Source organism: Euwallacea similis, chromosome 12 (assembly GCF_039881205.1).
Source record: "Euwallacea similis isolate ESF13 chromosome 12, ESF131.1, whole genome shotgun sequence".
Classification (NCBI taxonomy): domain Eukaryota; kingdom Metazoa; phylum Arthropoda; class Insecta; order Coleoptera; family Curculionidae; genus Euwallacea; species Euwallacea similis.
Window position 1 is genome coordinate 2741131 of NC_089620.1, and position 12077 is coordinate 2753207.

Here is a 12077-nt window from a genome sequence, read left to right on the forward strand (position 1 = left end):
TAGCAATAAAGATTAGCGAGGTGGTAGAAATAGGAATGCACGTTAAAAAAAATGGTAGAAACAGAAAAGTATAGTTAACCAAATACTATTCGCGGTTTACTCTTTATTTTGTTAACAGCGAACAGAATTGCAAATCGTTATCAAATAACTACCGAAACGAAAGTGGCTGCGAAAAGGAAAAGTTTAAAGGAAACCACTTTATACGTTCTGTGATAAAAACGCTCCGTTTAATTCGCCAATTAATGATGATCAAACATGTATATCATAGAATATTAGTTGCCTTAGTATTTGTACAGACCATTTTGTAATGACTCAACAATAGTAAAAAATAATTCAGTTGATAAAACCAGATTAAAAACCTCGGAAAAGTTCCTATAGCAAGGAGGAGCATTATAAGTCAATATGTTAAAAATGTATATGTATCATATATCGACCAACCGCTCTTTGTCATTCTTGTCAATTTGGCGAATTTCTTTAATATAGCTGTTTTCGTTGAGAGCTTCGGCCATAATTTGAAAATGTACGGAGCTGATGTAGCCGAAAGTTCCTTCTTTACTTGAGTACGTGAATTATATAACTCTTCGTTCTATTTTAAAATTACCGCGTCAATTTATAAATGGGGAAAAAATTTTCATAATAGTCGACCTATACCATTTAGGTATACGCGAGTCAAATTTGTGCCATGAACATGCTTGAGATACCAAGAAAAACGAAAATGTTATCTTGGGCATGCCATTGTAAAAATTTAGTCTATTTTGGAAGACTGGAACACTTTAGTCACGTCAGTCGCATCACGCGCTGTTAAAGTGGATATACGATAAAATCCAAAGAGAAATTCGAGGAATAGCATCAGCGGGGACCTACGAGAGGACCGGATGTGAAACTTTGGAATATATGTAAAGGTATCACCCCCATCAAAAATCGTCAAAGGAGAAAAGGCAGAGTGTTCTTCAGATGCATAATCGAATAAAAATTTTCCATTCGAGCAAGCTTTAACCGTGTCAATGTGTATCTTTTCGGCATTGCGAATTTTAGAGCGGTTAGAAACGACTTTGAACATCAAGGTATTGTGTTAAGAAACGTTATGTATGTAACAATGATTCTTATTCATATTATCTGCAAAGTTTTGTTAAATAATGTACATGACTTCATCACTTTGCATCTAAGCGCAGTGTCATATATTTTACGAGGTGGAGACCATAGTCTTCAACCCAACTTATAACAAAGCGGATATTATAACCACAATGGTTCGTGTTGCTCCTATGGAAGGGATAATAGGCGAAAAACGCTGAGCTTTATCTCAATCAATCCCTTTAAGCTATTTTTAGTTGTTTATGTTCCAATTTTAGGGGCGTGAAAAATTAACTGCACTTCAATGACCCTTAAGTAAATGAACGATCTGTTGATACAGCCTTGTGAACATCTATAAATACCTACTACATTATCGATCGCTGCACGTGACGGTAAATTATACTTAATTAAGAATTCATACTAGGGCAAAATCTTCACAAAAAATCTCATTTTTAAAATAAAACGATTATTAAATTTTTCTGATATTCCAGTGTTATAGGAAAATCTAAATGAAGTAATTCGGGAAAAACTTGAGAAAGTTCAGTAAGTGAATAGTCCCATCAATCAAATTAACCCATGAAATATGCATTTTACAATATTATGAGTATAAAACGTTTTAAAAGAAAAAGGCATAGAATCTATGATTAGGAGCTTTAAACTAAAATGGTCACTATTCGCTTCATATTACTTGCTATAAGATCACTTAACGCGACACTTAAACCCTGGTGATGGTTATTCTATGTAAATGATCTTTCTCACTTTTTGCCCATAGTGACCAAAAGAAAACACCCCCACAGAATAGACGATTACACCCATAGATTCTTGTTCTACATCTTGTTTGATCGGTACTGAATTAACCTTGCATAAAAGTCGAGGTAACATTGAATAGTACCCATGCTCATGGTTCTAAAAATTGCTTTAATAACGTACCCACACGTACCCAATCTGTTTTGATTCTTTCGATGACCTTACTCTCCTTTTTTTCTTATTATATGTTGCAGTGATGACCGACTAACGATTCTTCTACAACAATGGAACTGTTGGTGGTATTTAAGAGTCTCGATTAGCAAGGTCAATGTTAAATTTAGCCATTATCGGTTCTACTAAATTTATTTATGGTATGAACTAGTATTTCAGTAGTATCGTAGTGCCGACTTATACTAAAGTTTTTTAGCACTAGTGAAGACTTGAATTAGTTGATTGATTTAAACGATAAAAATTATAAATTTCAGTAAATATACAGGACGTTTCAAATTTAATCTCAGCCCGTTTCGAGAGTGGTACCGATTATGGAAAAATTCATCGTTAAATCAACTTTGCAGGAAAACATTATTTGACAAACGCATATTAACAAAAATACAAGGAGTCAAAGTTTCATGTTTTTTCTTTTTTTTTTGTTAAAGCTCTTCCAATTTTTAAGCTTTCACTGCAGAAAAATGGAAATTTTTTAACTGTTTTGAGAAATATCGTAATTTTAAACACAAACATCTATTTTCTGAACATTTTCTATGTATTATTAAAGATTTCTGAGAAGAAAGCAATTTTGTAAATCAACACAAACAGGATCGATTTTGAAGCCCCTAATAATTTTAGGATAGTTAAAAGTTGGGTTGACAGCACTGCGAAAAAATAGCTAACGTTCTGGTCGCCATTTTTTTAAATTTGCCATTTAAATTGCCTACATCAATCATAGCCAACACAATAGAGCCAAAATAACTATAGAAATACGGTAATACAACTCATAGTCAAACTACTAGCAATGCGCTAAAGTAACCATAACCATTCGGATTTAAAAAAAAATGCTTTTTTTTTTATTTAAAAAAGTTTTAAGTGAGTTCTATAGCCTATTAAATTTTCCCGATTAAACCCTGAATCGACCTGTATTTTATAGGAACGTGGTAGTAGGAATATTCGTTCGATGGAAAATCATGTATATTATTTAGATGTAATTTAATGTTTATATTGTTCTGTAATTCTGGAAGAATAGTGAATAGGAAAAACTTTCTTAATGAAAGTTAATAAGAGCGATCAGACCTTTTCGGATATTGGGAACACAAATTATTACAATTAACTATGACGTTATTCCGCTCTTTTGAAAAGTAGAAAAATCGACTGTTCTCTATAAAAATGGAGCTCAATGTTCGTCCTTCAAGGACTCCTAGTCAAATTTAAAATTTCATTTTCAATTTTTACATGTATGTCATGACGCACAAAGTTTCAAACACTCTGTACGTGGACATTGAGCGGCAGAATAAGTGGACTATTTTTGAACGCTAATAATACTGTATTGGGAAAACATCAATCATAATTGACATATTATTTACTTAAAATGAGAGATTGATTTGTGAAATATTAAATCCAATGCGTCAATGGTTTCCATCATTATCGAATGCCAAAGCACTCGTGTAAATAGTACCAAATTCGAGGCCTAATTGGACATTAACGTTGAAGCGTAGGTAGCTACAGGAACAGTTTTGATTTTATTACGAAATTTCATTTAGATTTCGTACAGTGTTTATGTTTTTTCCTTGCATATTTTGGCCTTTAAAAAACTCCACAGAGACAATTCATAATGAAATCAATGTTATCCTAATAGTTCAGGTAAGGCGCTGCTAAACGAGTATCTTGATAGGAATTAAAAAATTAATTTCATTCAATATTCCACTAAGCAGTCTCCCATTTTTGCTAAATAATATGTCAAATTATATTTTTTATTTATGTTTTCCCAGAAAAGTTTTATTATAGCGTTCAACTTATTTTGCCGCATAGTAAATGATTCAATGCCCAACCTGACTTTACCCAGACTTACTCCAGGCGCCAATGTGACACTACAAATATGTAATTTTTCGTCAAGAATAAACTGACCAGCTGACATAATAATGACATACAAATGCCGGCCAGTAAATATTATGAGGAAATCTAATCAGCTAGTAATAGCTATGCTACGTGTTCCTTTAATAGTTATTTAACCAATACGTATTAATGAAAGCAATTCATAATCAAAACAAATAATATCCTTGATACCATAAATCGTCCATTAACCACGAGTCAGTTACAATATTTTTCCATCGACTGCGGGTACTTGTAATGGTTCTTGAAGGAAATCTGATTTTGGATTTAACAAAATAAAACAATTAATAATCCCGACTTGAACTAAAAGTTTGATAGTACATTAAGGTAAAGCAATTAAAAAATTGCAAGTCAAAGTAAAATTAATGATCGATTTTGTATACACTAAACAAACGTGTTAATAATCAATCGATGGAACTATTATTTTGTTGTGTTATTTTTAAGAGATAGCTTGTATTGTTGAAGAGAAAAAATCCGAGACTTCAATTCTGGTAAAAATTTAAAACGATGCAGGAAAACCATTTAAACACATGTTCATTATTCAAAAAAATATATTTAAGAAAAAATCTTAATACATAAACGATCCGTTTCTGAAATACGATATGTTCTACTCTCAAAAATATTTTCATTGTTCCTTTATGCTCGTTTTTAGGTTTTTTAAGATGTGCAAATCAACGTGATAAAGCTTTGAGGAGAACTTGTGTTTCTTTAGAAACCGAACAAAAGTTAAAGATAATATTAAAGTTATTCTCGCGTGCTATGCATAAAATTATTCAATGAGAGTAATAAATTATGTTCAACAAGACCCTGCATGGTCAGTATGCAGAAAATGCAAGAAAAAAATTATCTCCATGCCAAAGCTTTTCGGTCTTAGGCAAGGCATTTATCTATTTTAATTGGCAAGGTTATACACCTAAAAAAAATTAATTAACCATATGTAAATCAAACAGTAATTTGCCACTAATTGCTACAAAAACCCCACACGAAACATTGACAATTTTTCACAGAAACAGGACATACAATTTGCGTTCAACTCTGTTGAAACAGAAATCCAGGGAACATCATTCAGCATTCATAATAAACATTTACCTGTTTGTTTTGGTCGTCGCACCGCTCAATTTCAGTATCTTCAAGCTAGAGCCTCTAAGGTCACTCTAAAATGAGCCAAAACGACGATTTGCGAAGCTATTCTCCCAGGATTTCCGGGTCTCTATTCACTATTCGCGTAAACCTTCCAGCTGGCGCGAAAATTTGAAAGGCGTCAACTTCGCTCTACCGACTGCTCAATCGGCCTCGGTCGGGAACCAACTGAGCGTCGCGGCGCGCTTGCCGGATTGATGAAATTCCGCCGATCCGAGACTATGTTGCCAAGTTTCAGCGCGGTGTGAAACCCCGGAGTCTGGAAGACGACAGCATGATAAACATACAAATGTTAAATACGCAAGAACTGAAACTCAAACGTTTTGGAATTATTTAAATAAAAAATGTAGCTTGATTACAAGCTCACTTCAAATTTGCTGCATTAGTTTTAAAAAAGAATTGGCCATTTTTTCGTTGTTTACTAAAACTACGCAAGATGCTTAAATCTAATATCAAATTAAAGCAATAAGTCCTACTTGAGCGTGTAAGTTAAAAAGTGCATTTTGCACATCTATGTATGTAAGTAAAGTGAGTAATTTATTACATTATTTTGTAATGCAGGATTTTCTATGCTGGGCAGCACCTATTGCTGCGATTACGTTTATTTTCAAGGCAGCCATAGAAAATAAAGATTGGCCTGAACACAAACAGCCTAATTAAAAAATATATATTAACTAATTAATCTAAAACTATCCTGAGATTATTTTTACTACCATTTTATAAAGTTTTTCCTGTAAACATTCAGAGCCGTATTTCAAATTTAGTCTGTTTCTTTGATAAACTCCATTTCCCGATTAGACAGAGAAAGTAGCTTACAGTGATGAACTCACTTTTTGAAAACCGTTTAATAGCGAAAACCTCATTTTGCTACCGAACGCCGTTTCGGAGCTACAGAGTGTTTCTCGAAAACGTGATTCTTTTGGAATTTTGATTTTTCAATGAAATTCAAAGCACTTTTTAAATAGATTTCAACAATTTAAATTTCACTTTGTAAAAAGCTACATCTTCAGAGTTATAGAGAGAAATTATGGTTTTTTAAGTGGGACACTCTGATATTAGTAATTCCCATGACATAAAGTATGATACATTTATCTTTAATCGTTTCTGAAAAATTCATTAAAGATCCATTGAATGAAGATGCATTAAAAATGCATTGAAGATGTTGATATAAAAAATAAAAATTTTCAACAGAAAAAGACTTGCAGATACCCTTTTAAAAAATTCACACGTTTAAGAACACCCTGTAGCTGCGAGACGGTAATAGATATGATCTAGTTTTTCTCTGCCTAATCGAAAAATGAAGTCCTCCTGTCAAAATAAACCAAATCTGAACACCCTGTACAAGACCCAGTGGTATGAAAATGGCTGCAGCCGGACGATAACCGGTATTTTTAAACCATCCCATTACGAAGGCAATGCTATTCTTATGGGAGGGTTCAAGTACCGGTATTGGTCAGCTGTATCGCAGTTCGTTTTCGAGGGATTAATTCAAGTTCAGCTTAAGCTAATGTAAAAGTACTAAAATCTTGAACACGTAAATCTTTAAGATACAAAATCTTTTGTCCTATTTCTGGACACGCAATCCACAGCGAACCGAAATCAGCTTTATCAAAATTTGTCGCCGATTAATTCGACAATGCATTTTCTAGAAAACTACTTACATAGATAGATAACTTTTCTGTAAATTGCCGAATTTTGCAAAAACATCAACTACATTCTCAATTTTTTCGCGTAAAATTTAAACGTGGCAATATCGCACCGGCTGGTTGCCAAGACAACGGCGTCTTACTGACCTTCTATACTACTTTTGCGGTAACCCTGCAAAGTTCCTTTTCAGGTAATGAATGGTATTGTCTTCTGGCTGATATGGACTATACGAAGTCAGGTCAATAACAACCTAAAGATCATTTTAATTATGTAAGTACAGGGTTCTTCCGCTCTTAATGATCATTATTTATTCGATAAAACATGAGATTTTTTTTTATTTTGCTAGGATAACAAGAAGAGAGAATGTGAGGTCAGTGTCATATTGTACTGATGCCGACTAAAGACCAGTTGCACACCCAAAGTTTAAACAAGATATGAATTTTATGGTATAGTTCTGTGAATATACATGTCGTCCCGATGTTAGCGCACTTACGGATGTCCTGTAGCGAACAGAACCTTCAAAGATAATTGATTCCAACAGATCTAACCGCAAATCCCGTCAATTCCATACATTTTAATAAGTTATAGGCAGCGAATATGAATAGGATGTGCTATATTCCAGTGGTTACAGCAGACCCTTCATATATATTGCGTTCAAAAAATCCCGGATCCCGGTACGCTCGAAAAGATACATCCGATAAGAAAACGTCCAAAAACGTTAGAGATCTTTCCGCAAAGTTTATTTTAACTTGGTATATTTTAAAGTATATCCAATTAAGCTCGGTACAGACCAGAGTTAAATTTTTTTATGGGAATTGCCATCGTTCTATTTTCTGAAACCACTCGCAGGCGACTTGAACGTTCATATCCCTCCACTTATAGTCTTTGGTTTGGTTAGAATAATTATTCGCATATCAAGAGAAGAAAACGCTATGTTTACTCTTACGAATAATTTGAGGCGCGAAGTAGAGAGTATCATCACTCAAACGAGTAAAGGGCACTGTTCTTCAGAAGTGTGCACCTGATTTTTTCTACGACCAAGGTTATAGAAAAAAACAGGTAGTATGAAAATTCATGAGGCGTAGTGAAGAAAATACTTTTGTTCCCTAGGGAGTAAAAGGTTTTTCCTCCCTAAAAAATACCTTTTTTATGAGTTTATGATGATCCTTGGCATGTCATTGGCTTTCGGTGATATCTCGGATCATGTATGTTTCTTTTTGAACAATAAACAACTACAGGGTATTTTCAAAAACGTTTCATTTTTTCTTTATTACCCTGTTTCTAGGAAATGCCTTCCCCGATTTAAAAAAAGTGGGTTTGAAAGTCGGAAGCATTGCTTATTCATTTAATTTCACCCAAAATACTCGAGAAGTTTTAACTCCACATAATTGTTTAACAATTCTAATTCTTAGGGAAAGTACTAAAAATCTCGCACAGTCACCACAAGGAACAGCGATCCGATTAAATGCCGTAACAACGGCAGTATCGACGAACCGTTAATAATAATCACTCCCAAAAAGCAACAAGAATGTTCATCAAAAGATTTTATCACAACAATTTTATGACTTTTAACAACTCGACATTGTCGAATTTTTTATATTTATTAAATTATATTTCCCCTATTACAATATAATAATAACAGATAGATTGCTACAAGTAATACGTATGTTAAATCACTATGAGTTAAGACTACTTTTAAGGGTGTCTGTGACCAACAGGAATATCGTAGATTCGTATAGGTAGAGATGCATGGATGGTTGGTTTATTTGGTACTAAAACAAAGGCACAGTAATGAGAAATAACTCAGACAGGAGCAAGACAAAAACAACACCATCAAATTTGAAACCGATGTTAAGAAAATAAGTTAAACTGATACTTTCAACATTATACAGGATGTAACATATCATCGTGGAGATATTTTAGGGGCGATAGTACTTTGTAAAATAATAAAAAAATGCTCGTAAACTCATGGCCAAAAACGCACCACTTTCAATATACAGGGTGTTTTTTAATAAATGTCCGATATTTCACAGGACGCTTCCTCGGGTATTTTTAAAATAAAAAGTATATATAAGCATGGGCCTGCAAGGCCTTACTTATCGAGCTACAGGGGGAGATTAAAATTTTATTTTTGTTTTTTCTAAGTAATTTTTGAAATAGTATCGAATTTAGACGAAACATGGTACTTAGAGGTTTTGTAACATGAGAAACTTACCTTAGTTTTACTCTTACATGTAGAGGGCGCTACCTACATGTCTTTTTCTCTTTTGAAGCCATAACTTTTTCGCGCATGCTTGTATCACATTTTTTAGCAAAAAAATTAATTCCTCTATCATTTTTACGTAAAAAGGGTATTCTTATAAAACGTTGCTATATCGAAAATGATGCCTTTTTGATCCTAGGTCTATTACCGTTTTTTAAATATTTTGCAGAGTACTGTCGCTCTCTGAAATATCTTCATCACGATATGTTACACCCTGTATATGATTTAGGTTCGTTCGAGTTTATATTATTAAAATCTATGTTTAGGACACTAGCTTAATGTTATACTTAACAGAAAATTAGCAATTTGGCCCTGGAACAGTAAAGTATCGAGTACCTAAGTTAATCACAATATCAAAGTCTTAGGTAAAAGTCTAACCATTATTTAAAATTCCCGTGTTCTTCTCAGATAACATCATAAACGCATAAAATTTACAAAAACTATGTCTTGTACGTGTCAAAATACAATGAAAAGGTTTTTCCATAATTTTGGCATAATAAAGCGATAATTTTTTAAATAAAAACCAAAAAAAATCGATTTCATTTCGCAACTAATTTCACAATGAAAGTAAGCACTTTCATTTCATAACTGAGCTGCCGCAGAATTCTACAGATACAGTGACAACTTGAATATATTCAAATTTATGCCATTTTCTTACCATTCCTTTATCGCGCTGCAAAATTAGAAAAAAAAACATATATGTATGGAACTCATTAAGAAATGCTATTTTCAGAAATTCGCATCATATATGGGATATCTCGTGAAATCCCATTCCGTTAGGTTTAATTATTGTTTACCTCAGTAGTGTCTTCAAAACTGATCGATTTTAATCTTTTTACCTGTTGTTGGTCTCTGTTGTGGCTCTTCAAATTGGGGGAAAATATTTTCGGGAATGTTTCCTGCCCCATCGCCCGGAAGAGAGGTTAAAAGACCGCATATATTTTGAATTTTGCCCTGCAATCAAAATAAAATATTGCTGCTCCATATCTGCATTTAAATAAGGGCGCAACAATAAGAACGTGCCAGGAACTTCCCGATCAGCAAATTACGATAAGCACAAGCACAGTATCAGCATTATAGGAACTCGTATGTAGAAACGTCAAAAAATATCGATCCACATGGAAATTTAAGGCCGCGTTCAAAAATGCTAGCAGGAAGTCCAAGAAATGGTTAGGATGAAACTTGATATTTTAAGGGTTTTCAGGAATATGGGCTGGTCAAGTGCAAAGTAAATGTCCTGAAGACAACCCTTAAGTGAACTCATTGTTCGAGAATAAAGAATCTCATTAATGTAACATTCACTATTTTGAGAATCATCGGAAAATTTTGATGTTTTCAATGGAATCTGTTTGAACTTCATTCAGACAATTCATTTGACAAAAAGAGACGAATACCGTGCCATAAACGCACAAGTCATAGGAAAATATCCCCAAAAAAGGTATCTGTTCGGGACCTTTTTCGAAGGTGGAGGTCATTCAACGGTTTACCTTATGGTAACTGATCCAACATTCACCCTTTAATGCAAAACTACAAAATAAATCTTGACAATCCCACGAACAAACGGAGAATTTTCAGTAATTTTTCTTTTACCTTTTTTATGAACAATAGATACTGAAATCACTTACCTGGAATGCATGCATAAGCCATTTAAACGGTGAAAACTTATTAAATATCTCCATTGAAATGTAGGGTTTATCTCCTATTATGGCGATAACGTGAGGGCCATAAGTTTTCTCCATAAATCTTGCAGGTTTAAAAAGCTGAGTAAAAAATTGGAAGATATTTGGTGGTAAATTATTGAGGCCGTGTGATGGGGGTGAGAAATTCTCGGGAAAATCCATATTCGGTGTATTTGACACGAGCAGTGGTACTACTTCTTCATTTGCAGTGGGATGACCTTCAGGTTTGGACGTAGGCAAATCGACTACATCTGTGTCATTGGCAGAATCCTCTGACTTTATAAGAGATACTCCTAAAATCTGAAAGCGAAAGAGTTATTTTTCTTGTCGTATATTGGATATTGTAGAAAACAGAAAAAAAGATCAAAAGTAATATTTTAGAGAATTTGAGGTAGAATTCAGTGAAATGTTTGAAATTTTTCCTGTTGATAGAGGTTTTTTTTTAATGGAATACTCTGTTTACTACCAGAAATTTTGAATTGTCAATCCACCCGTCAACAGCTTTAAGAAACCGAATAAATTGTATTTCATTATTTATTTAATTTATTGAAGTTAAATTATATGAATAGTATATAGAAGTTAATGAATTACGCTATTAATTCCTACATCGTAAAATCATGCAAAAATACATACCAGAACTAATAAACACAAAATATTTGCTCGAATTGTAGTCATATTGGTTTATTTAATAACATTCATTTAGCAACTGCAAAAAATAACCTGTTGATCCTTTATATGTATTTTCCTCTAAAAACTGAATGAGTTTACCCACCCCGATCATAATTTTTTAGCGATAATTTGCGAATATTTAATTTGGAGATATATTCATGTTAGATAGGTAGGTACAGATTTCGCCTTCATATTGCATGAACTAATAGTTACATATTGCATTATTACCACTATAAAAATTACTATAAAATTAGCATAACTACATATGTGGGTTAAATTGTATTTCGTCTCAAGCGCAATAGATACATACTACTAATTAGCAAGTAGTTTAAATTAAATGTATACAAAGCATTTCTGCAGTGATTCACAACCCTTCCCCCCTTCACACTTTTGCATCATTTCTTGAAACAAAAATGTCAAAACTCTTAATTATGTAATATGTCCTCAATTTTTAATTCTTAACATATATAGCAGCTTTTTACGACTTCCAATTTAACAAGTGATCCCAATTTTACTTTTTCAACAAAGACATAAAATTTTCTTTGCAACGATGTATTAAAAGATGATTTTAAAAGGGAAATGGCGACAAAAAACGCTCTTTTTGAAAATGCCAAAGGGCCCATATTTTTCATTGTTCATGTTTATATTGTATATAAACATGGTATATGTGTACAATTAACAAAAATTATGGATATTTAAAATACTATTGTCTTATTGCGCATTAATAAAAACATAAACAATGAAAATATAGGGTCATT

General features: G+C 33.1%; 2 protein-coding genes across 2 annotated transcripts in view; both read right to left on the reverse strand.

The window, feature by feature from the left end:
* LOC136412694 (calcium/calmodulin-dependent protein kinase kinase 1) overlaps positions 1–5240 on the reverse strand; it is a 72506-nt gene extending 67266 nt beyond the window's left edge. The window contains exon 1 of the mRNA XM_066395859.1: positions 5011–5240. The gene's annotated coding sequence lies outside the window, so the exon portion shown is untranslated. The remainder of the gene's footprint in view (positions 1–5010) is intronic.
* Positions 5241–8262: 3022 nt separating this feature from the next.
* Positions 8263–11590, reverse strand: LOC136412552 (uncharacterized). The gene is made up of 4 exons (XM_066395633.1): positions 11284–11590; positions 10597–10950; positions 9811–9925; positions 8263–8480 (listed from the first exon to the last, which is right to left on the reverse strand). Exons 1-4 carry the CDS (start codon positions 11323–11325, stop codon positions 8404–8406), a joined length of 588 nt encoding a protein of 195 aa, XP_066251730.1. The 5' UTR covers positions 11326–11590; the 3' UTR covers positions 8263–8403.
* Between the last annotated feature and the right edge of the window lie 487 nt (positions 11591–12077).